Raw genomic sequence first — 24,722 nt, 5'->3', positions numbered from 1 at the left:
CCAAAAAAAAAAAAAAAAAAAAAAAATTGAAGGCCAAACAGCTGATTTTCAGAATTACAGTAAACTATAAGACCTATAAAAGAAAAATATATATCCATAGTTTTCAGTAAAGAAGGAATTCTGCAGAAATCCTCAACTATAATTCTTTGAATTTCCAATAACACCCCTTGTCAGAGTGCTGAAAGGTACTTTGAAGGGTTTATTCTCTGTCTGAAGATCTTCAACAAAATCACTCTAATCATAAAAATTACTATCTTATTCTATAGTAACAATACTAAGTATATCTTTTTCAAGATTTTCTAAGAAGCCTATATAATTGGACCATAATAATTCTATTCCTCTCACTTAGTTAACTGCCTTTACAAAATGCTTTTTTAACGTATCTCAAGCTATACCCAAGGACTGACATTAAAAAAAAAAGTCCTAAGTGAAAACCCTCTGTGTTTTCTATAATATTAAGAAATTTCTAAAATATGTTTCACTGTATATTCCTCTGGGTCCCCTATAATTTGAAGACTTATGACAAATTTCTTTCATAACTCAGGATCAGGTGTTAGTCTACTTCGTAATGCGAACAGACAATTATTTTGTTCCCCAACCCAGGGGACATCCAGCAGTGTCAAGAGATGATTTTGATTGTCACAGCGGGGAAATGGAGGGCTAATGGCACCAGAAGGTAAAGGCCAGAGGTGACACTAAATATCCTAAAATGCACAAAACAGCCCCCCACAACAAATAACTATGTGGCACAAAATGTCACTGGTACTGAGATTGAGAAACATCGGCTAGAAAATGACCTACATAATCCATCCTCGTTCCTTCTTTCAGTGGCTACTGACATGTTCAGAGCTAAGTCAGCTAACCCAGGGTTTGCTCTCCCTTCTTTACTTGTCACTTTTCTCCCTACAACATCCCAAGTGCTGTAAGACATTCTGGTTAGTAATGAGTTTTATTCTGGGAAAATATCAGAAATGTCAATTTTAATACCTTTCTAGTAGGTAAAGAGTTATGTATAATTTAATATAATTTAACCAAATACTGTATTAAATTAAGGTTCAGGTAATATTTTATAAGTGAAAAACACAATGTTTCTTACCTTAAATAGGCAACGGCATATATATTCATATACCATATGTTTTAATGAGTTGATGAGAGACTGAATCCTCTGTTCTGTATTTTCAGAATCCTGTAGATTACAATTTGAAAATTAAAAAACCATTAGGAAATTCATGAACATTTAAAAGGTACCCCACAGTTTAATCATGCTTATAAATTGTTCCTCCAGACTCAAAACTGATTCTGGGACAATTATCTTTGGCAATCAGACTCAAGGGACTAGATGAATAAGTGCTTTAAACTTCTACATTAATATAAGGAAAAACTGATGTATTTTTTAATGTATAGATAGAGTTAAAGCTTTCAATAAATGAAAATTATAATCAATTACCAGTAATATCATATGAATTGAATTTGACCATACCACTTTGATTCCTACTGGCATTACAAATACTACATCAATCTGGGTTAAAGCCATTTAATTACTTGTATTATAATTACCAGTCCTGCCCCAAAACAGTATGACCAGAACCATACTGTAAAGAATTTTCTCATCCCCAGTATAGGAACTTAAACAATCTTAAACCATGCCCTCCAGCTTGAATTTGAAATACGTGATGTAAGAATTCATACATAGTTTTAGTTTTTTATCTGCTTTTGTACCTCCATTGTACATGACTGCTATGATTTGAAAAATATCATTAATGGCTATTTTATTTGATTAATTAAAAATGGCTTGGGGTAGGAATAGTGGAGGGGATGTTGTAAAGGCTGGCCTTTTCCCTTGGTGTGATATGAGTGTAATTTTCACTTCATTCTAGGTGCAATTGGAGAATACATGCCTTGCAGAATTTAATTCTGGTATAACATTTAGACAAAATTTGCTTGCTTCCTTGTGATGATAATTGTCAAGGAAAAAAAAAAACTAGCAAAATAATTTTAACAGTTTAGAGAAGTACACCCAGGATGACAGGATGAGCAATAAAATGTGTGAAATTAGCAGAAAACATTGTGACTTGATACTCAGATACATCAAATGTAGGTTTCTGGCCGTGTTAGTAGCATGTTCTAACCAAGAGAGCTCATTATTCACAGTTCATACCACAAACACTTCTCTTAATTTTACTATTTATTAACAAAGATCACATGTGAAATTGAAGCTTAGATCCACTAAAAGACACTCTAATGTGAGACAGAATATAGTACATACAAGGTCCAGTAGATTTTCAATGCATGTATTTCTATGTATTTCAGATTATATTTTTCAAATGAACTCAAATGCCCACCTAAACACACATGTGCATATACACGTACAAACACATGCAAAGGTCAATGTTATTCAATGGCCATATTATCACAGAACTATTGCCACTGAGTAAATACTGAGCTATAAGCTTTTCTAAACAGTACAAAATAACCAGTATTTTTACTAAGTTGAGTTAGACCTTCTTTCTAACTTATTTCTCAGTCCTTATATTGTATAGGGTCATTGAATTTTAACATACAATTATTTTACTAAAAGATAAGAATGAATTTTAAATGAACTTATTACTGTGTACTTTCTAAGTAATTTATACAAAATTATTAATGCAAAAGAAGTTAAGTATACTGACTCTCTAGATTTACCTGTGACACAGCAAATTAGAAATATGATCAATATATCATGAACCAACTCTCACAGACTTTACACTATTACTTTTTTTTGTAAAAATTCTTCTACCAGCACAATATTATAAATGGTTTGATTAAATTTAACATATTAAAATTCAATTTTTTAAAAAACCAAAGGACAAAGAACACAATTATGTATTCTTCAACCCTTTCCTGCATCTTGAAACCTTATCTTTGTCCAAAGGACATTAGATATATACATAGAAGAAATGCTTATCTTGTCCCCCAGGACTGAGATGACAGATTTTACTAACAAAGCCTACCCCCAAAGCAGAAGCTCTTCGTTAGGTGCCATTTTATTTCAAATCTAATGTATGAACAACTTCAAATGATTTACTTTAGTGGAAAAGACATCAGTAAACTTTAATCACTATTTGTAATCAAATAAAGATTTTCTGAAATAACTCATTCATGAAAATATTAAGTCAATGCCATGAAGACAAAGATTTTCTCCTGTTTTATTCTCCATTATATCACCCATGCACCTAGAAAAATGCCTGCCACATGGTAAGTCTGCGATAAATATTAACTGAATGAATAATAATCTTTCCTCAGAAAGAAAGACTTAAGTAAACCTACTCGGATATGAAATTTTACTCCTAACTATCGAAAAGAACAAATTATTCTCACCCAAAATATAATTCTAAAAAACACTTATATTAGTATTATACTGAACACAAAAATTATAAACAACTTGATGAATTTGGTTTCATAAAAATATTTTTTAGGGTCTTCCCTGGTGGCGCAGTGGTTGAGAGTCCGCCTGCCGATGCAGGGGACGCGGGTTCGTGCCCCGGTCCGGGAGGATCCCGCGTGCCGTGGAGCGGCTGAGCCCGTGGGCCGTGGCCGCTGGGTCTGCGCGTCCGGAGCCTGTGCTCCGCAGCGGAAGAGGCCGCAGCAGTGAGAGGCCCGCGTCCGCAAAAATATATATATATATATTTTTTTTTTAATAAATTAAAAAGCAAATTAATAAACCCAAAATATTTACAACATACGACAAAGGTTTAGTGTCCTTAATATATAAGAAACTCTTATAAGTAAAATTTTAAAATACTAATACCACAGAATGTAAAAATAATAATTCACCAAAGAAAAAACACAAATAATCTGATATTTATCTTACAAGTGATATTTATCTTACAAGTGACCAAAGACTTTCAAATATAGCGAAATATTTTTCAATTACCTAATAGGATAATTATTAAAAGTTATATAATATTCATTTTTGCTCAAGGTGTAGATTAAAAAGGCCCCTGTTGTTGTATTAGTTTAATATACCAACAGCATATATTTCCAAAGGATAATTAGACAATATTTGTCTAAAGGCTTACAAATGTGCATTTTTGCCCGAGCTATCCAAGTCTAGGAATTTAACTAGGAAAATAATTGGAGAAACAAAACACTAGGGAAAAAGCCCTGTAAATGTCTATAGCTATTTTAAACATAACCCCCAAATTCTTTGACCCTCCATCCATCAAGAGTTAAAATCTCTTTCCCCTTCTTGAATCTGTGTAGGCTCTGACTGCTTCAACCCATAGAATACAGCAGAAATGACCCAAGTCTGGGTCACAAAAGGCAATTCAGCTTCTGCCTTGTTCACTGAAATACATGTTTGGTATCTCAGTATGCAATATGAGGAATCCAATTACTCTGTGCTGTGAGGAAGCCAAGCTTCACGGAGAGGTGCTGCAGTCAGCAGTCCTAGTCATCAAGTCCACCCACCCCAAGTACCAGATATGAAAGTGAAGCCTCCCCAAAACCACTTGCACTCTCAATTCTTTGCAACCAAGACCCCAGACCTTGTGAAGCAGAGGTAAGCCATCCCTGCAGTGCCCTGACAAAATTCCCCATAGAATCCATGAGCATAAGAAAGAATCAATGAGCATAAGAGAAACATTGTTTTAATCTGCTAAATTTTGGGCTAATAAGATATTCAGCAGAGATAACCATAACACCCTATAGGAGGTAGCTAAATAAAGTAGGGTATAGCCTCACAAGCTCTCAAAAATATTGTGTAGGTTTGTATTTATTGACATGAAAATTGTGTACAATATATTTTTAAAGCACAGTATTATACCTTTTGGTAAAAATTATTTGTATTCTTTAATATATTGTTCCCTCCGTTAGAATACAAGCTTGATAAAACAGTGTATATTCCTGTATTCCCATTTTCTAGAACAATATTGGGTATGTACTATAGCCTCAAACAACAGGGGTATACAATGAAATTTTAAATGTTGTTTTTCCCAGGTAATGGGATTATGTGGACAATTTCTTATCTTTATACCTTCCTGAATCATCCATGCTTTTTTTTAATGATCATCTGAGAAGACAATCATTTATTAATTTATACTCAGAACATAAATCATTTCCATTAAGAGGACTGCCACATTGGGACAGTTTGTTAAAAACATAAAATGCAACTAAGGAGCTAGTTTCTTTTAAATATAGTTTAAAAGTGTTACATATGGTCTTTTGAAACATAATTCCAAGCAACTTTTCTCAGGAAATTATTATAAATTAAGCAGCTAGTAAAGCGATCTCTCTCATTCAGTCTCAGCTATGGGGTAACCAACAGCATACCTGTTTGTTTTGCAGAGCTCGCTGGAAAAGTCGGAGAAATGCAGCCAAACTAAAACGGTACATGTTATTAATTTTTGACAAGTCAGAGATAATGAAGTACATCTTGCTGGCACTCTCAGCCAGAGGGAGATAGGCATCCCGCTCCTGTGGAACAAGGGGTGGGGGTGGGGGGCAGGAAGGGTGACACCTTAGTTCTAATGCTTTACTGCCACCTACAGACTGCTATGCACATATCTAGCCGCAGCCTTACTTTCAACATACATACAACAAATAAAGATTAATCACAGAATTTTATAAAGAAACTGCATAATCCAGCTTTTCTATTTTTAAGTTTTTATACTTCTTTTAATCCTAAGGTATTACACTTTTGTATTTTTATGTAACTGCAAGCAATGTATTCTAAATACTTCCCCTCCCCTCTGATTACAGAGCTAGAAATAGTACATGGGTTGGTTTCAATGAAGACCAAGAATACTTGTATTAGGGGAAAGAGGTAAGCACCTGTATTAGGGTTAAATGGAATGGTAAACAGTTGTGATCAGAGGTCACGTAGGTCATGTAAGACAGCATGGCACTACAGGCTGCCCCTGCAGTGGAGAAAAGTTAGAACAATGAATCTAGTGTTTGGGACTGGTACCAACAAGAACACTGATGGAAGTAGAGGTAGAGTAGAAGACTGTAACGAGTGTCCACATTAAGATAATAAAGCACCTAGCATTGTTCAACATAAGCATAGAACAAACCAATAATCACAGGGGCTTTCATTCTGACTGAAGGTAAATGATGATAAAGATGAAAGGATCATAGGATTAAATGGCCTTGAGGTTATGAACTGAACTCTGAGAAGGCTCTCCATGTCATTCTGATCAAAGCACCAGGATTATAAATATGATACTGGTAAAATTATGTGTGTGACTCAGCGATGCCTGTTCAGAAAGAGAAGGCACAGGAAGTTCAAGATCCTTTTGGTATACAGTGACAGCTATGACATCTGCCAATTTTAGCTATGGTAGAGAAGGTGGGATGACTGGATTGGAAACAGGCTATAAGTTTTTTCTTATTCTGATTTCAACAGAGCTCTTTCTCAAGTGAAGAAAGTAATACTATGTAAGTGTAGAATTTGAGCAACAGCTGAAAAACACCTAAAATAACATTTGGAAAAGTCATTGAGGGAAATGGGAAATATTAAAGGATGTCAGTAAGGGTCCAGGTCAGGTTGGAGACTGGGAATTCACAATAACATTAATCTGCTTCATTGATTTTCTTCAGCAAATCTTTGTCACCGAATGTAGGAGGGAAAAAAAAAGATACATTGTACTGATATAAGGCTGAAATTTTGCTCTAGGAAATGTCAAAAGAATAAAGGAAGAAGGATTTTAACCATTTTTAAGAAAAGAGTTCAGATCAACACATTCATGGCGTCCAGGATGAGTAGGGAAGAAAAATGTTTTTGATGGAAAGAATAGTTTTTAACTCTTTTATTGATATACTTAACTTGCCTTAACTTAAGAAAAGTTCCAGGAATGGCAAAGATGCTCTCTAATAGTCATTTTAAACACGCTCATTTTCAATTTCAGTACAAATTTATAGCTCTAGAACTTTGGATAACATGCCAGAAATCAGTAGTACTCAGCAGGGCTCAATGACCAGCACTCCTTACACTTGATACCCTCAACATCTATCGCCGTCTCTATAATAAGAATTAGACCCAAGGATCTGGTGTTTTTGAATAGCTTTCTTTTTTTGCAGTCATCATTCCCCTGAAGTCCTGTACTAAAATTTTTATCATATTAACATGAAAGTTTAAGAAAACAATATAAGATCACAAAGAAGGAAATATTTACTTGATCAAGAGAAATTTGGAGTTTGTAAGATTCTTTAAGTGACTCCTGAATAAGTGCACTGCTTGCTTTTGTCTGATTCAAAGATTCAATCAAATCCTTATTTTCCAAAATATTGCCTTGAGATGTGGCAAGTGTCTGCAGAAAAATTAATAAAATAATATGAACATTATTATATATATTAAAATAATCAATTAAAAGAAGCCCATGTTAACTATCATTAATTTGATGATGTTTTTGGGAACTTATGTTCTCTTAAAAGAATTTCATTATTTTACAGCCTTCTGTATCAAAAGATACTGTAAATCATTATATGATACTATATCATCAAAACATTGTATATGTATTAATTTTATCAACCTAATAAAAATAAAAACTATTTAAAGTTACAGATCAAATCATAATTTTATGCTACCTTTGAATGTTTTTCTGAGCATAAAATCAAATATTAATGAAATAATACAGTATAAAGATGATAATAGTTAAAAATTGCTTGTCTTAAACATTACTCTTAGAAGTCTTATATTCCAAGACATCTACCTTTTTCTATTTGAATTTTGACTTTAAGATACATATTGATATGTCTTTGATACAACCAAAAACATGCTAAAGGTACTATAATTTTTAAAAAAACAATATTTGATTATAATCAAAATAATATAATATGAAAAATACCCTGAATAGCTCAATTTTACCTCTAGAAGAGATTCTTCAAGCTTAGCTAACTGTATTTTCTTATCTTCTTCCTGTTGTAATAGTTTTGTTTTCTGGTCCTCTAAATCAGGTTTCTCATGCTGAATAGTTAATGCCAACAGCTTAAAAAAAAAATCCAAGGTTATTCTAGCAATAAAGTTCAAACAAAACAAAACAAAATGAAAACTTCCCACAAACAGGCCTTATGTTTGATCAAATATTACAAGTATAATGATACTACTATGTACTTCATTTCATTCTTTCTAGTTAAACATATGAGACAACTTCACAATTATTTCTGACAAAAGAGGCAAACTGAATAGTTAACTAATTGATAAAATGTTAAATATTATAGGACAGCTATAAGAAATTGCATTACTTAACATATCAACATGTAATATTCAGTTCTTAAATTAGATTAAATATATAAAAACTATGGAAGCAAACGCTTTTAATGGTAAGTAGTCACAAAAAGAAATAGTTACCTTAAAATACTATATTAAAATCACAATGAGATACCACATCACATCCACTAAGATGGCTATAATTAAAAAGACAAATGGTAATAAATGTTGCCCAGAATGTGGAGAAAGGGGAACCCTCATACATTATTGGTAGGAAAGTAAAATTGTGCAGCTACTTTGGAAAACTTTGTCTATTCCTCAAAATGGTAAACATAGAGTTACCATAAGACTCAAATTCCACTAAAAAAGCATTGAATTGTAAACTTTCAAGGGGTGAATTGTATGATATATGAACTGAATCTTAATAAAGCTGTTGAAAACTGCTATGTCAAATTCTTCAGTTTGAAACTTTAAAATAGGAAATGACATTTGCATGTCATAAAATATATTAATTCGAAATCTATTGTATAAGCATGTTCATTCAGTTCTTGTTAAAGTAATACCTAAATAGCCCTTTTCAGCAATTACTGTGGAGATCTTTTATATAGAAGAAGCAATTTTGTCAATTCTGCCAAGCTCTGAGTAATCTGTACATTGTTTTATTTATGAGAAGTATCATCAAGCCAATCAAAAGACATTGTTCATAAAAATATGCAGTGAATCATCTAGTATGGTAAGAAAAATATTTTAATAGGAGAGTTATAAAAATTACAATAAAGTAAAAATCATGGTAAATATACATGTTATCATATAAATCAAAAGAGAAAAATGTACTATTGTTAGATGGTAGAAAATAGGATGATACTAAAAAAGTCAACAGGATATCTTTAAAGAGGAAAAATTAGTAAGGGAGTGTATAAGTAAAAATCTGTACATGAAAATCATTTTGCAATTCATGTAATAATTATAAACTGTAATAAGCCACACACAGATAAAGTAAATTCAAACATGCAAATGCTCTAGTCAAAAAAAAAAAATGTTGGATTTGGAATCAAAGACCCTCACCTTGCTGAATAAGTCAATAACTGCAATTTTAACATTTAAACTTCAGTTTTCACAGTTAAAAAAAAATAAAGTTACTAATCTTAACACGTATGATCCTCCATTTCTCAAATTCTAACAAATATGACAGAAGTAGACTGTAAAATTACAGTTATACTGGAAGAAGCAGCAATTTGACATTAGCAACAAATATACAGTTCTAAAACTAATGGAAAATGAAATAAACCCAAATGTGTTACTGATTTGCAAGTATATTTTCAAAATCATGAGTTTAAATGCTAATCAGTTTAACAAAATAGCTTCCCACTCAAACTATTTCATTAGTATACAAAGATACTAAAGATTTCTAAGGCAAATGATTGTCCATATATACCTGTCCTCGTAATCCACTTCTTGTTGTAGTAAAGTTAACCTCAGTAACGATGGAAGCTGCATCCGGTGGAATAAAGGGATTTGGGTTTCTTGTTGACAAGAAAAGGCGAAATTCTTCATTGTAGTCGATAATTTTGTCACCTATTTGTACCACATAACGTGGTCCTGTTTTTTCAAAATGACATAATTAGTTGGCCGGAATATTCTGTATTTTGCTACATGACATTAAAAAATATAATTTTCTAGTACTTCTAAATAGTTTTTACTACAGGCTTTTCGATAGTCCAAAATACAGCAACAGCAAGGCCACCCAAAAGACTATTAATGAGAATGCTCTACTGATCAGTCAGCACTTATGCAAACAAGGATAAATAATATTCATTAATACAATCCTAGGATACTGAAGCATCAAAGGAATATCTACTTATATTCAATATAGTTTTAACATTAACTATATGTTTGATATTACCAATTTTTCTGAAATTTTTGATTATAGATGACAAAAATAGAAACTCTTACTAATTATTCTCTACTTCAAAATTCATCAAAGTGTTTATTGTACTAGTATTTAAGATGTAACACTTGAAAAGAGAATGACCTGGTAAAAACCTGGAATTAACAACATATGAGTAATTGCAGAGAATCCATTATTAACGTCAAAAAAGATTTATTCAGACTGCTGTACACAGGTACTTTGCAATAAATTAAACTGAGAAAAAGTAAACTTCTGCCTCACAAAGGAGTTTTTTTATATTCTAATATGAAACACAATTATTAATTATTAATTATATAACATATACAGAAAAATCAATCAACAATTACATGCATTACTTATGATTTTAACTGATAAAAAATAATTAATTTTTTAGGTAAAAAATACATATTATCAAAGATTATTTTCTAATGTTAAGAAAAACAATGTAATGAATTTTTGAGAATCCTAGATTTTAAAATTTACTTAACTTTTTAAAGTTAATGTGAAAAGAATTCAATATGTACTTTTTGAAAGAGGATATGTAAGTTGTTAAAAAACAATATCAAAATAATGCTGAACTTTAACCATTATTAGTAAAAAAACAAATTTAAAGGTTCAATGTAATAATTCTACACCAACTAGAATGATTCAAGAAAATGCAAGCAGGATAAATGCAAAGAAAACTACTTCTAAGGACATCATAGTAAAACCACTGAAAATCTATGACAAATGCAGCACAACAATAATGCAAAGGCAGGTATTGAGTATATGGAGTAAAACACCAATACTGGAAAAGTTTCAAAGTATTTATCTATATTAAAAAAATAAGTCCCAGATGCATACTGTTTTACACAGGGTAGCCATTAAAAACTATCAGGTTAATTAGAAAAGTACATTAGTTATTGCATGAATTGGTTAACTGTACTACATTACAAATATTAAGACTGCCATGGTGAATAAAAATTCAAAACCAAATGATATACTGTTTATGAGAAACACACTTTATAAAGAAAACCAACAGAAAATTTAAAGTAAAAGAATGGAGGGCTTCCCTGGTGGCGCAGTGGTTGAGAATCTGCCTGCCAATGCAGACAACACAGGTTCGAGCCCTGGTCTGGGAAGATCCCACATGCCATGGAGCAACTGGGCCTGTGAGCCACAATTACTGAGCCTGCGCGTCTGGAGCCTGTGCTCCACAACAACAGAGGCCGCAATAGTGAGAGGCCTGCGCACCGCGATGAAGAGTGACCCCCGCTTGCCACAACTGGAGAAAGCCCATGCACAGAAATGAAGACCCAACACAGCCATAAATAAATAAATAAATAAATACATTGTGTATTATTTAAAAAAAAAAAAAAAAAAAAAGAATGGAAAAATATACCATGCGAACACCAATCCCCAAAATTAGTGTAATCATTCTAATACAAAATTCTAAAACTTGCGATACTTCTAGAGACAAAAGACAGTTGATAATGATAAAGAAAATAACCAAACAGGAAGACAGCACATTCCAAATATGTATGCATCCAAACACACAACTTCAAAATATTTAAAGTAAAAATTGACGGAACCAAAAGAAAAAATTCAAAATCAGAGACTTCTTCTCAATACATGATAGAACAAATAGAAATAAAAAGTAAAGGTATAGAAAATCTGAACGTTACTATTAACAAACTTGAATTAATTGACTTTAGAGAAAATTAAAATAACCAAGAGCAAAATTTACATAATTTTCAAGTGTACATGGAATATTTGTGAATATTAACCAATGCTAGATCATAAAAAAAGCTTCAATAGGATTAAAAAACTGAATACTTCAGAATAAGTTTTCTGACCACAACAGAGATAAGCTAGAAACCAATTCCAAAAGGGTAACTAGAAAATATCCAACTCCCTGGAAATTAAACAACAAAAGCAATAAGTAACTTATGAATTAAAAAAAATACAAACCAAAACTTGTGGTATGAAACTAAAGAAGGGCTTAGCAGAAAGTTTATAGACAAAGAAAATGCATATATTAGGAAAAAGAAAATAATGAATTATCAATACTTTGAATTTCTATTTCAAGAATTTAGAAAAAAGACAACCAAATAAAATCTAAGGAAAATATTAAGAATAAAATAAATAAAAAGCAAAAGTTGAAAATACAATAGAGAAAATCAACAAAAACTGGTATTTTGAAAAAAATCAGTAAAATTGATAAACTGCTATCAAGACCTACCAAAGAAAAAGAGAAAAAAAATTATCAATATCGAAAAAAAAGACACATTATTGAAAAACTCACAGAAATTTTAAAGTTATAAGAATATTATATAAAAACACACCAATATATTTGACAAATTAAATGCAATAGACAAACACCTAAAAAAATTAATCTAAGTTGATATATACACAGAATATAGATTACAAACAAAACTAAATTAACTCAGGGAGAAGAAATCAAGATGGCAAAGCAGGAGGGTGCAGAACACATTAAAAATATGTCTACACGTGAAACAGTTCTCACTGAAAGCTAACTGTAGACTAGCAGAACTAGAAGACTATAAGAAAGATAGAATTGGGTATAAAGGGATGAGAAGCTATCAGGTCTGGACCTAGGAGGGGACTCAGAAGAAGAACGATCACACAGGCAGAGATCCTCTCTAGGGAGTAGGTGGTTTGAGTCACAAATTGGGCACCCTTGTCCAAAGGTCAGACACTGAGAATGTGAGTCTCCTTGCTGTTTGGAGGGCTGGGGGAACTAACAGGAGGGCTGTGAGAAGCCTGGACTCCATTCATGAGGAGCACATCCTCACTTGCTTACTTCCAAAAAAGGGCAGAGAGGGTGGATTGAAACTGCATGGGTGGCTGACTCGTTTCCTGTGACTGCCCCAGCACGCATCCCACTCTAAGTCTAGCAACTGCTCCAGCCTCACTGGGGTAAGGGCTGCTACAGCTGAGCAGAAAGCTCAGCTGTGAGAAACAAAAGCAACACAGACCTAAAGCGTGTCTGAGCAGGGTGGGAGCAGCCATTACTGGTGCTTACACAGGCAGCACATTAGAGCAGCCATGATTTCTGTCTGTGGTCAGACAGCCACAATTCGCACCCAGACCAGTACCAAGTACCCATGCCAATCCCTCTTGCCCAAGCACTGCTCCCCTCCTGGGCAAGAATGTTGGTGCTAGGATTGAGGAGAAAACAGACTTCAAGGGAATGGAGCCAGCTCGGACCCAACCCTCAAAACTTCTGCTCCACACTATTTACAACAGCCAGGACATGCAAGCAACCTAAGTGTCCATCAACAGATGAATGTATAAAGATGTGGCACATATAGACAATGGAATATTACTCAGCCATAAAAAGAAATGAAATTGAGTTATTTGTAGTGAGTGGCTGGACCTAGAGTCTGTCATACAGAGTGAAGTAAGTCAGGGACAAATAAATACCATATGCTAACACATATATATGGAATCTAAAAAAAAACCAATGGTTCTGAAGAACCTAGGGGCAGGACAGGAATAAAGACACAGACACAGAGAATGGACTTGAGGACACCGGGAGAGGAAAGGGTAAGCTGAGACAAAGTGAGAGAGTGGCATGGACATATACATACTACCAAATGTAAAACAGATAGCTAGTGGGAGGCAGCCGCATAGCACAGGGAGATCAGCTCAGTGCTTTGTGACCACCTAGAGGGGTGGGATAGGGAGGGTGGGAGGGAGACACAGAGGAAGGGGATATGGGGATATATGTATACGTACAGCTGATTCACTCTGTTACACAGCAGAAACTAACACAACAATGTAAATCAATTATCCTCCAATAAAGATATAAAAAAAAAGAATCCAACAAAAGAGAGAAAAAAAAAACAAACTTCTGCTCCAGCAACTTGGGAACAGACCCCACCCCCTACAGAGCAGTGATGGCCACTGAGCAGAGAAAAAGCCCCAGCTACACCTGGCTCTGATCTAACAACTCCATCTCCAGCCTCCTCCCAAGGTGATAGATGCCAGCAAACCTGAGGAAAGACATGTTCTGTGTTCACATCAGATTCAGCTCTCCCACAAAAGCCACTGGGCACAAGCAGACTGTACCACACAAAGGCATCCATTAAAGACTGCAATAGGCAACAGTTTCACCTAATTTCGTAAAGACAGAGAAAGTTAAGCAAAATGAGCAAAGGAATTTGTCTCAATTGAAAGAGCAAGAGAAAATCCCTGAAAAAAACAACTAATGAGACAGAAATTAAAAATTTACCAGATTAGGAGTTCAATGCATTAGTAATAAGAAAATGCTAACCGAAGCAGGGAAAAGAATAGCTGAACACAGTGAGAATTTTAAAAATGAAGTAGAAAATATAAAAAAGAATTAGTTAGAATTGAAAAATACTGTAACTGAAATGGAAAACACAACAGAAGGATTAACAGCTGACTAGGTGATACACAAGAACAGAAAAGTGAACTGGAAGATAGAATAATGGAAATAACCAAATCAGGAAAGGAAGGGAAGAAGGGAGAAAAGGAAGGAAGGAAAGAAGGGAGGGAGGGAGGGAGGATGAAAGAAAGAAGAACAGTTTAAGGGATCTCTGGGACAACATCAGTTGTACCAACACTGCATTATATGGGTCCCAGAGGAGAAGAGAGAAAGAATGGGGTAGAAAATGTATTTGATGAAATTATAGCTGAAAACTTCATAAACCTGAAGAAGGAAACAGATATCCAGGTACAAGAAGCACAGAGGGTCCCAAACAAGATGAACTAAAAAGACACACACCAAGACATATCATAATTAAATCAGCAAAAGTTAAAGAGAAAATTCTAAAGGCAGCAAGAGAAAAACGAAGAGTCTCATACAAGGGAACCTAAAGAAGGTTACCAACTAATATTTTTGCAGAAACTTTTCAGGCTAGAAGGGAGTGGCATGATATACTCAAAGTGCTGAAAAGGAAAAACCTGCTAACCTACAATAGATATACAAAAATTAGTGAGAAAGAAACACAAGCATACCATGAAAGGAAATCATCAAACCACAAAGGAAAAATCTAAACGAAGAAAAAAAAGAACAATAAAGAACGCAAAACTACCAGAAAACAGGTAACAAAATGGCAATAAGGACATACCTATCAATAATTCCTTTAAATGTCAATGTAATAAATATTCCAATCAAAAGACATAGCGTGGATTATTGGATTTAAAAAGACCCATCTATGTGCTGATTATATACAATGGAATATTACTCAGCCATAAAAAGGAATGAAACTGAGTTATTTGTAGTGAGGTGGATGGACCTAGAGTCTGTCATACAGAGTGAAGTAAGACAGAAAGAGAAAACCAAATACCTTATGCTAACACATATATATGGAATTAAAAAAAAAAATGGTCAGAAGAACCTAGGGGCAAGACAGGAATAAAGATGCAGACCTACTAGAGAATGGACTTGAGGATATGGGGAGGGGGAAGGGTAAGCTGGGACAAAGAGAGAGAGCAGCATGGACATATATACACTACCAAATGTAAGACAGATAGCTAGTGGGAAGCAGCTGCATAGCACAGGGAGATCAGCTCAGTGCTTTGTGACCACTGAGAAGGGTGGGATAGGAAGGGTGGGATGGAGGGAGATGCAAGAGGGAAGAGATATGGGGACATATGTATATGTATAACTGATTCACTCTGTTATAAAGCAGAAACTAACACACCATGGCAAAGCAATTATACTCCAAAAAAGATGTTAAAGACGGAACCAAAAGAAAAAATTCAAAATCAGAGACTTCTTCTCAATACATGATAGAACAAATAGAAATAAAAAGTAAAGGTATAGAAAATCTGAACGTTACTATTAACAAACTTGAATTAATTGACTTTAGAGAAAATTAAAATAACCAAGAGCAAAATTTACATAATTTTCAAGTGTACATGGAATATTTGTGAATATTAACCAATGCTAGATCATAAAAAAAGCTTCAATAGGATTAAAAAACTGAATACTTCAGAATAAGTTTTCTGACCACAACAGAGATAAGCTAGAAACCAATTCCAAAAGGGTAACTAGAAAATATCCAACTCCCTGGAAATTAAACAACAAAAGCAATAAGTAACTTATGAATTAAAAAAAATACAAACCAAAACTTGTGGTATGAAACTAAAGAAGGGCTTAGCAGAAAGTTTATAGACAAAGAAAATGCATATATTAGGAAAAAGAAAATAATGAATTATCAATACTTTGAATTTCTATTTCAAGAATTTAGAAAAAAGACAACCAAATAAAATCTAAGGAAAATATTAAGAATAAAATAAATAAAAAGCAAAAGTTGAAAATACAATAGAGAAAATCAACAAAAACTGGTATTTTGAAAAAAATCAGTAAAATTGATAAACTGCTATCAAGACCTACCAAAGAAAAAGAGAAAAAAAATTATCAATATCGAAAAAAAAGACACATTATTGAAAAACTCACAGAAATTTTAAAGTTATAAGAATATTATATAAAAACACACCAATATATTTGACAAATTAAATGCAATAGACAAACACCTAAAAAAATTAATCTAAGTTGATATATACACAGAATATAGATTACAAACAAAACTAAATTAACTCAGGGAGAAGAAATCAAGATGGCAAAGCAGGAGGGTGCAGAACACATTAAAAATATGTCTACACGTGAAACAGTTCTCACTGAAAGCTAACTGTAGACTAGCAGAACTAGAAGACTATAAGAAAGATAGAATTGGGTATAAAGGGATGAGAAGCTATCAGGTCTGGACCTAGGAGGGGACTCAGAAGAAGAACGATCACACAGGCAGAGATCCTCTCTAGGGAGTAGGTGGTTTGAGTCACAAATTGGGCACCCTTGTCCAAAGGTCAGACACTGAGAATGTGAGTCTCCTTGCTGTTTGGAGGGCTGGGGGAACTAACAGGAGGGCTGTGAGAAGCCTGGACTCCATTCATGAGGAGCACATCCTCACTTGCTTACTTCCAAAAAAGGGCAGAGAGGGTGGATTGAAACTGCATGGGTGGCTGACTCGTTTCCTGTGACTGCCCCAGCACGCATCCCACTCTAAGTCTAGCAACTGCTCCAGCCTCACTGGGGTAAGGGCTGCTACAGCTGAGCAGAAAGCTCAGCTGTGAGAAACAAAAGCAACACAGACCTAAAGCGTGTCTGAGCAGGGTGGGAGCAGCCATTACTGGTGCTTACACAGGCAGCACATTAGAGCAGCCATGATTTCTGTCTGTGGTCAGACAGCCACAATTCGCACCCAGACCAGTACCAAGTACCCATGCCAATCCCTCTTGCCCAAGCACTGCTCCCCTCCTGGGCAAGAATGTTGGTGCTAGGATTGAGGAGAAAACAGACTTCAAGGGAATGGAGCCAGCTCGGACCCAACCCTCAAAACTTCTGCTCCACACTATTTACAACAGCCAGGACATGCAAGCAACCTAAGTGTCCATCAACAGATGAATGTATAAAGATGTGGCACATATAGACAATGGAATATTACTCAGCCATAAAAAGAAATGAAATTGAGTTATTTGTAGTGAGTGGCTGGACCTAGAGTCTGTCATACAGAGTGAAGTAAGTCAGGGACAAATAAATACCATATGCTAACACATATATATGGAATCTAAAAAAAAACCAATGGTTCTGAAGAACCTAGGGGCAGGACAGGAATAAAGACACAGACACAGAGAATGGACTTGAGGACACCGGGAGAGGAAAGGGTAAGCTGAGACAAAGTGAGAGAGTGGCATGGACATATACATACTACCAAATGTAAAACAGATAGCTAGTGGGAGGCAGCCGCATAACACAGGGAGATCAGCTCAGTGCTTTGTGACCACCTAGAGGGGTGGGATAGGGAGGGTGGGAGGGAGACACAGAGGAAGGGGATATGGGGATATATGTATACGTACAGCTGATTCACTCTGTTACACAGCAGAAACTAACACAACAATGTAAATCAATTATCCTCCAATAAAGATATAAAAAAAAAGAATCCAACAAAAGAGAGAAAAAAAAAACAAACTTCTGCTCCAGCAACTTGGGAACAGACCCCACCCCCTACAGAGCAGTGATGGCCACTGAGCAGAGAAAAAGCCCCAGCTACACCTGGCTCTGATCTAACAACTCCATCTCCAGCCTCCTCCCAAGGTGATAGATGCCAGCAAACCTGAGGAAAGACATGTTCTGTGTTCACATCAGATTCAGCTCTCCCACAAAAGCCACTGGGCACAAGCAGACTGTACCACACAAAGGCATCCATTAAAGACTGCAATAGGCAACAGTTTCACCTAATTTCGTAAAGACAGAGAAAGTTAAGCAAAATGAGCAAAGGAATTTGTCTCAATTGAAAGAGCAAGAGAAAATCCCTGAAAAAAACAACTAATGAGACAGAAATTAAAAATTTACCAGATTAGGAGTTCAATGCATTAGTAATAAGAAAATGCTAACCGAAGCAGGGAAAAGAATAGCTGAACACAGTGAGAATTTTAAAAATGAAGTAGAAAATATAAAAAAGAATTAGTTAGAATTGAAAAATACTGTAACTGAAATGGAAAACACAACAGAAGGATTAACAGCTGACTAGGTGATACACAAGAACAGAAAAGTGAACTGGAAGATAGAATAATGGAAATAACCAAATCAGGAAAGGAAGGGAAGAAGGGAGAAAAGGAAGGAAGGAAAGAAGGGAGGGAGGGAGGGAGGATGAAAGAAAGAAGAACAGTTTAAGGGATCTCTGGGACAACATCAGTTGTACCAACACTGCATTATATGGGTCCCAGAGGAGAAGAGAGAAAGAATGGGGTAGAAAATGTATTTGATGAAATTATAGCTGAAAACTTCATAAACCTGAAGAAGGAAACAGATATCCAGGTACAAGAAGCACAGAGGGTCCCAAACAAGATGAACTAAAAAGACACACACCAAGACATATCATAATTAAATCAGCAAAAGTTAAAGAGAAAATTCTAAAGGCAGCAAGAGAAAAACGAAGAGTCTCATACAAGGGAACCTAAAGAAGGTTACCAACTAATATTTTTGCAGAAACTTTTCAGGCTAGAAGGGAGTGGCATGATATACTCAAAGTGCTGAAAAGGAAAAACCTGCTAACCTACAATAGATATACAAAAATTAGTGAGAAAGAAACACAAGCATACCATGAAAGGAAATCATCAAACCACAAAGGAAAAATCTAAACGAAGAAAAAAAAGAACAATAAAGAACGCAAAACTACCAGAAAACAGGTAACAAAATGGCAATAAGGACATACCTATCAATAATTCCTTTAAATGTCAATGTAATAAATATTCCAATCAAAAGACATAGCGTGGATTATTGGATTTAAAAAGACCCATCTATGTGCTGATTATATACAATGGAATATTACTCAGCCATAAAAAGGAATGAAACTGAGTTATTTGTAGTGAGGTGGATGGACCTAGAGTCTGTCATACAGAGTGAAGTAAGACAGAAAGAGAAAACCAAATACCTTATGCTAACACATATATATGGAATTAAAAAAAAAAATGGTCAGAAGAACCTAGGGGCAAGACAGGAATAAAGATGCAGACCTACTAGAGAATGGACTTGAGGATATGGGGAGGGGGAAGGGTAAGCTGGGACAAAGAGAGAGAGCAGCATGGACATATATACACTACCAAATGTAAGACAGATAGCTAGTGGGAAGCAGCTGCATAGCACAGGGAGATCAGCTCAGTGCTTTGTGACCACTGAGAAGGGTGGGATAGGAAGGGTGGGATGGAGGGAGATGCAAGAGGGAAGAGATATGGGGACATATGTATATGTATAACTGATTCACTCTGTTATAAAGCAGAAACTAACACACCATGGCAAAGCAATTATACTCCAAAAAAGATGTTAAAAAAAAAAAACCCAGAAAATAAATAAATTAATTAATTAATTAAAAAGACCCATCTATGTGCTGCTTAAAAGAGACTGACTTCAGAGCTAAAGACACACTAACTGAAAGTGAAGGGATGGAAAAGAGATTTCACGGAAATGGAAATAACAAGAAAGTAGAGGTAACAATACTCATATCAGACAAAGTAGACTTTAAAACAAAGTCTATGACAAAAGACAAAGAAGAGCATCATGTAATAATAAAAGGATCAACACAAGTACAGGATGTTACACTTGTTAACATGTATGCACCTAATGCAGGAACACCTAAATATATAAAGCAAATACTAAGAGACATAAAGGGAGAAATTGACAATAATAGAATAGGAGGAGCCTTTAACATACCACTTACATTAATGGACAGATCATCCAGAGAGAAAATCAATAAGGAAACAGGGTCTTAAATGACACCACAGGCCAGTTGGACTTAATAGATATCTACAGGACATTCTACCCCAAAAGAGCAGAATACACATTCTTTTTAACTGCACAGGAAATGTTCTCCAGGATTGACAATGTGCTAAGACACAAAACAAGTCTCAACAAATTTAAGAAGACAGAAATTATATCAGGCATTTTTTCTGACCACAACAGTATGAAACTAGAAATCAGTTACAGGAAGAAAACTGGGAAAAGTGCAAATATGTGAGGAATAAACAACATGCTACTGAAAAACCAATGGGCCAGTGAAGAAATTAAAGAGGAAAACAGGAAATACATTGAGACAAAAGATAACGGAAACACAACTTTCCAAAATCTATGGGATGCAGCAAAAGCAGTTCTAAGAGAGAAGTTTACAGCAATGCAGGCCCACCTCAAGAAATAAGAAAAATCTCAAATAAACAACCTAACCTATCCTCTAAAGGAATTAGGAAATGAAGAACAAATAAAGCCCAAAGTCAGCAGAAGGAAAGAAATAATAAATATTAGAAAGGAAATAAAATTAAAGAAATAAAATTAGAGACAAAAAAACAATAGAAAAGGTCAATGAAAGCAAGAACTTGTTTTTTGAAAAGACAGACAAAATAAATAAACCTTTAGCCAGGCTCATCAAGAGAGAAAATGCAAATAAACAAAAGAAGAAATGCAAGAGGAGAAATTACAGCCATTATCACAGAAATATAAAAAATAATAAAAGAATACTATGAACAGTTATATGCCAACAAAATAGACAACTCAGAAGAAATGGACACATTTCTAGAAACATATAACCTGACAAGGAAGAAAGAGACCATCTGAATATACCAATTACTAACAGTGAAATTGAATTTGTAACAAAAAACCTCCCAGCAAATCCAGGACCCGCCAGCTTCACAAGGGAATTCTACCAAACACATAAAGAAGAGTTAATGCCTATCCTTCTCAAAGTATTCCAAAAAAGTGAAAAGGATGGAACACTCCCAAATTCATTCTCTGAGGCCACCATTACCTGGATAACAAAACCAGACAAGGATACTACAACAAAAGAAAATTAAGGGCTAATATCTCTGATGAATATAGATGAAAAAATCCTCAACAAAATAACAGCAAACCAAACTCAACAATAAATAAAAAGGATCATACACCATCATCAAGTGGGATTTATTCCAGGGATGCAAGGGTCAATACTCGCAAATCAATCAATGATACATCACATTAACAAAAGAAAGAATAAAAATAACATGATCATCTCAATAAACACAAAAAAAGCACTTGACAAAATTCAACATCCATTCGTGATAAAAACTCTCATTGAAGTGGGTTTACAGGGAGCATATCTAAACATAATAAAGGCCATTTATGACAAACCCATGGCTAACATCATACTCAATGGTGAAAAGGTGAAAAGAAAGACTTTGCTCTCAAATCAGCAATAAGAGAAGGATGCCCAATCTCACCAATTCTATTAAACATAGTATTGGAAGTCCCAGATACAGTATTCAGACAAGAAAAAGAAATAAAGAGTATCCAAATTGGAAGGGAAAAGTAAAACTGCTACTATCTGCAGATGACATAAAACTATATAAACAAAACCCTAAAGTCTCCACCAAAAAACTGTTAGAACTAATAAATGAATTCAATAAAGTTGAAGGACACAAGATTAACATACAGAAATCTGTTGCTTTTCTATACACTAACAATGAACTATGAGAAAGAGAAAGCAAGAAAACAATCCTGTTTAAAATCACATCAAAAAGAATAAAACACCGAGGAATAAACTTAACCAAGGACGTGAAAATCCTACTCTGAAAACTATAAAACATTTAAGAAGGAAACTGCAGCTGATACAAAGAAATGGAATGATATTCCAATGTCTTCAATTGGAAGAATTCATATTGTTAAAATATCCATAGCACCCAAAGCAACCTAAAGATTCAATGCAATCTCTATCAAAATACCCATGGCAGAGCTTCCCTGGTGGCTCAGTGGTTGAGAATCTGCCTGCCAATGCAGGGGACACAGGTTCAAGCCCTAGTCCGGGAAGATCCCACATGCCGCGGAGCAACTAGGCCCGTGAGCCACAACTACTGAGCCTGCACGTGCTCCGCAACAAGAGAGGCCGCGATTGTGAGAGGCCCGCACACCGCGATGAAGAGTGGCCCCCGCTTGCTGCAACTAGAGAAAGCCCTCGCACAGAAACAAAGACCCAACACAGCCAAAAATAAATAAATAAAATAAAATAAAAGAAATACCCATGACATTTTTCACACAACTAGAACAAATAATCCTAAAATTTATATGGAACAACAAAAGACCCCAAATTTCTAAAGTAATCTTGAGAAAAAAGAACAAAGCTGGAGGTATTATGCTCTCAATCTTCAGAATATACTAGAAAGTAATCAAAATAGCATGATACTGGCAGAAAATCAGCCACACAGTTCAATGGAACAAAATAGAGAGCCTAGAAAGAAATCCATGCACTTATGGTCAATTAATCTACAACAAATGTGTCAAGAATATACAATGGAGGAAAGACAGTCTCTTCCATAAGCGATGTACATGTACATCTACATGTACAGCTACATGTAAAAGAATAAAATTAGGACATTTTGTCACACCATATATAAAATAAATTCAAAACAGATTAAATGTAAGATCTGAAAAAATAAAACTCCTGAAAGAGAAGGCAGAACACTCTTTTAGATAAGTCATAGCAATATTTTTTGAATCTGCCTCCACAGGCAAAAGGAAAAAAAGCAAAAATAAACAAATGAGACCTAATCAAACCTAAAAGCTTTTACACAGCAAAGGAAACCATTGACAAAACAAAAAGACAACCTACTGAACAGGAGAAAATATTTGCAAATGATATGATAAATAAGGGATTAATATCCAAAATATATAAACAGCTCATATAACTCAACATCAAAAAGCAACCGATTAAAAATTGGGCAGGAGACCTGAACAGACATTTTCCAAAGAAGAGATGCAGATGGCCAACAGGCACATGAAAAAATGCTAAACACTGCTATCATCAGAGAAATACAATCAAAACCACAATGAGCTATCACCTCACATCTGGCAGAATGGATATCATTTAAAAGACCACAAATAACAAATAGTGGCGAGGATGTAAAGAAAAGGGAACCCTAGTACACTGTTGGTGGGAATGTAAATTGGTACAGTCACTGTGGAAAACAGTATGTAGGCTACTCCAAAAACTAAATATAGAACTACCATATGATCCAGCAATTTTACTGCTGGGTAAACTTCCAAGGTAAGCAAAAACACTAATTTGAAAAGTATATGTACTCCAATGTTCATAGCAGCATTATTTACAATAGCCAAGATACAGAAGCAACCTAAGTGTCCATTAATAGATGAATGGATAAAACAGATGCGGTATATATGTATATACCATATATATATTAATATATATTGAAAATATATACACACGCACATATACACACAATGAAATATTACTCAGCCATAAAAAGAAATTCTGCAATTTTCAGTAACATGGATGAAGCTAGAGGGTATTACGCTTAGTGAAATAAGCCAGACAGAGAAAGACAAATACTCTATATTGCCACTTATATGTGGAATCTAAAAAATAAAAGAAGTCAAAGTATATAACAAAACAAACAGACTAACAGAAATCAAACTAGTGCTTACCAGTGGGGAGAGAGAAGGGGAGAAGGGGAAGACAGGGGTATGGTATTAAGAGATACAAACTACTATGTATAAAATAAATAAGCAACAAGGATATACTGTACAACAGGGGTCCCCAATCCCTGGGCTGCGGACTGGTACCACCTGAACCATCCCCTACACCCTATCCGTGGAAAAACTGTCTTCCATGAAACCAGTCCCTGGTGCCAAAAAGGTTGGGGACCGCTGCTGTACAGCACAGGGAAATACAGCCACTGTTTTTTAATAAATTTAAGCAAAGTATAATCCATAAAAACACTTAATCACTATGTGTACACCTGAAACTAATATAGTTTTGTAAATCAACTATACTTCAATTAAAAATTGGTGCCAAAAAGGTTGGGGACCGCTGCTGTACAGCACAGGGAAATACAGCCACTGTTTTTTAATAAATTTAAGCAAAGTATAATCCATAAAAACACTTAATCACTATGTGTACACCTGAAACTAATATAGTTTTGTAAATCAACTATACTTCAATTAAAAATGATTCAGGGCTTCCCTGGTGGCGCAGTGGTTGAGAGTCCACCTGCCGATGCAGGGGACACGGGTTCGTGCCCCGGTCCGGGAAGATCCCACATGCTGCAGAGCAGCCG

General features: G+C 34.8%; 1 protein-coding gene across 1 annotated transcript in view; it reads right to left on the bottom strand.

Annotated features, from left to right (window-relative positions):
- Positions 1-24,722, bottom strand: part of DYNC2H1 (dynein cytoplasmic 2 heavy chain 1) — a gene marked incomplete at both ends in the record, with an annotated part of 341,923 nt that overhangs the window by 174,831 nt on the left and 142,370 nt on the right. Inside the window, 6 exons of the mRNA XM_007462583.1 lie at positions 1,097-1,186; positions 5,311-5,454; positions 7,155-7,289; positions 7,847-7,966; positions 9,624-9,787; positions 14,035-14,194. Of these exons, the coding sequence (XP_007462645.1) occupies positions 1,097-1,186; positions 5,311-5,454; positions 7,155-7,289; positions 7,847-7,966; positions 9,624-9,787; positions 14,035-14,194 (813 nt within the window). The remainder of the gene's footprint in view (positions 1-1,096; positions 1,187-5,310; positions 5,455-7,154; positions 7,290-7,846; positions 7,967-9,623; positions 9,788-14,034; positions 14,195-24,722) is intronic.

This window comes from Lipotes vexillifer, unplaced genomic scaffold (genome assembly GCF_000442215.2).
Source record: "Lipotes vexillifer unplaced genomic scaffold, Lipotes_vexillifer_v1.1 scaffold2189, whole genome shotgun sequence".
NCBI lineage: Eukaryota > Metazoa > Chordata > Mammalia > Artiodactyla > Lipotidae > Lipotes > Lipotes vexillifer.
Note: the sequence above shows the minus strand (reverse complement) of the source record. Positions and strands in the feature narration are given on the sequence as shown.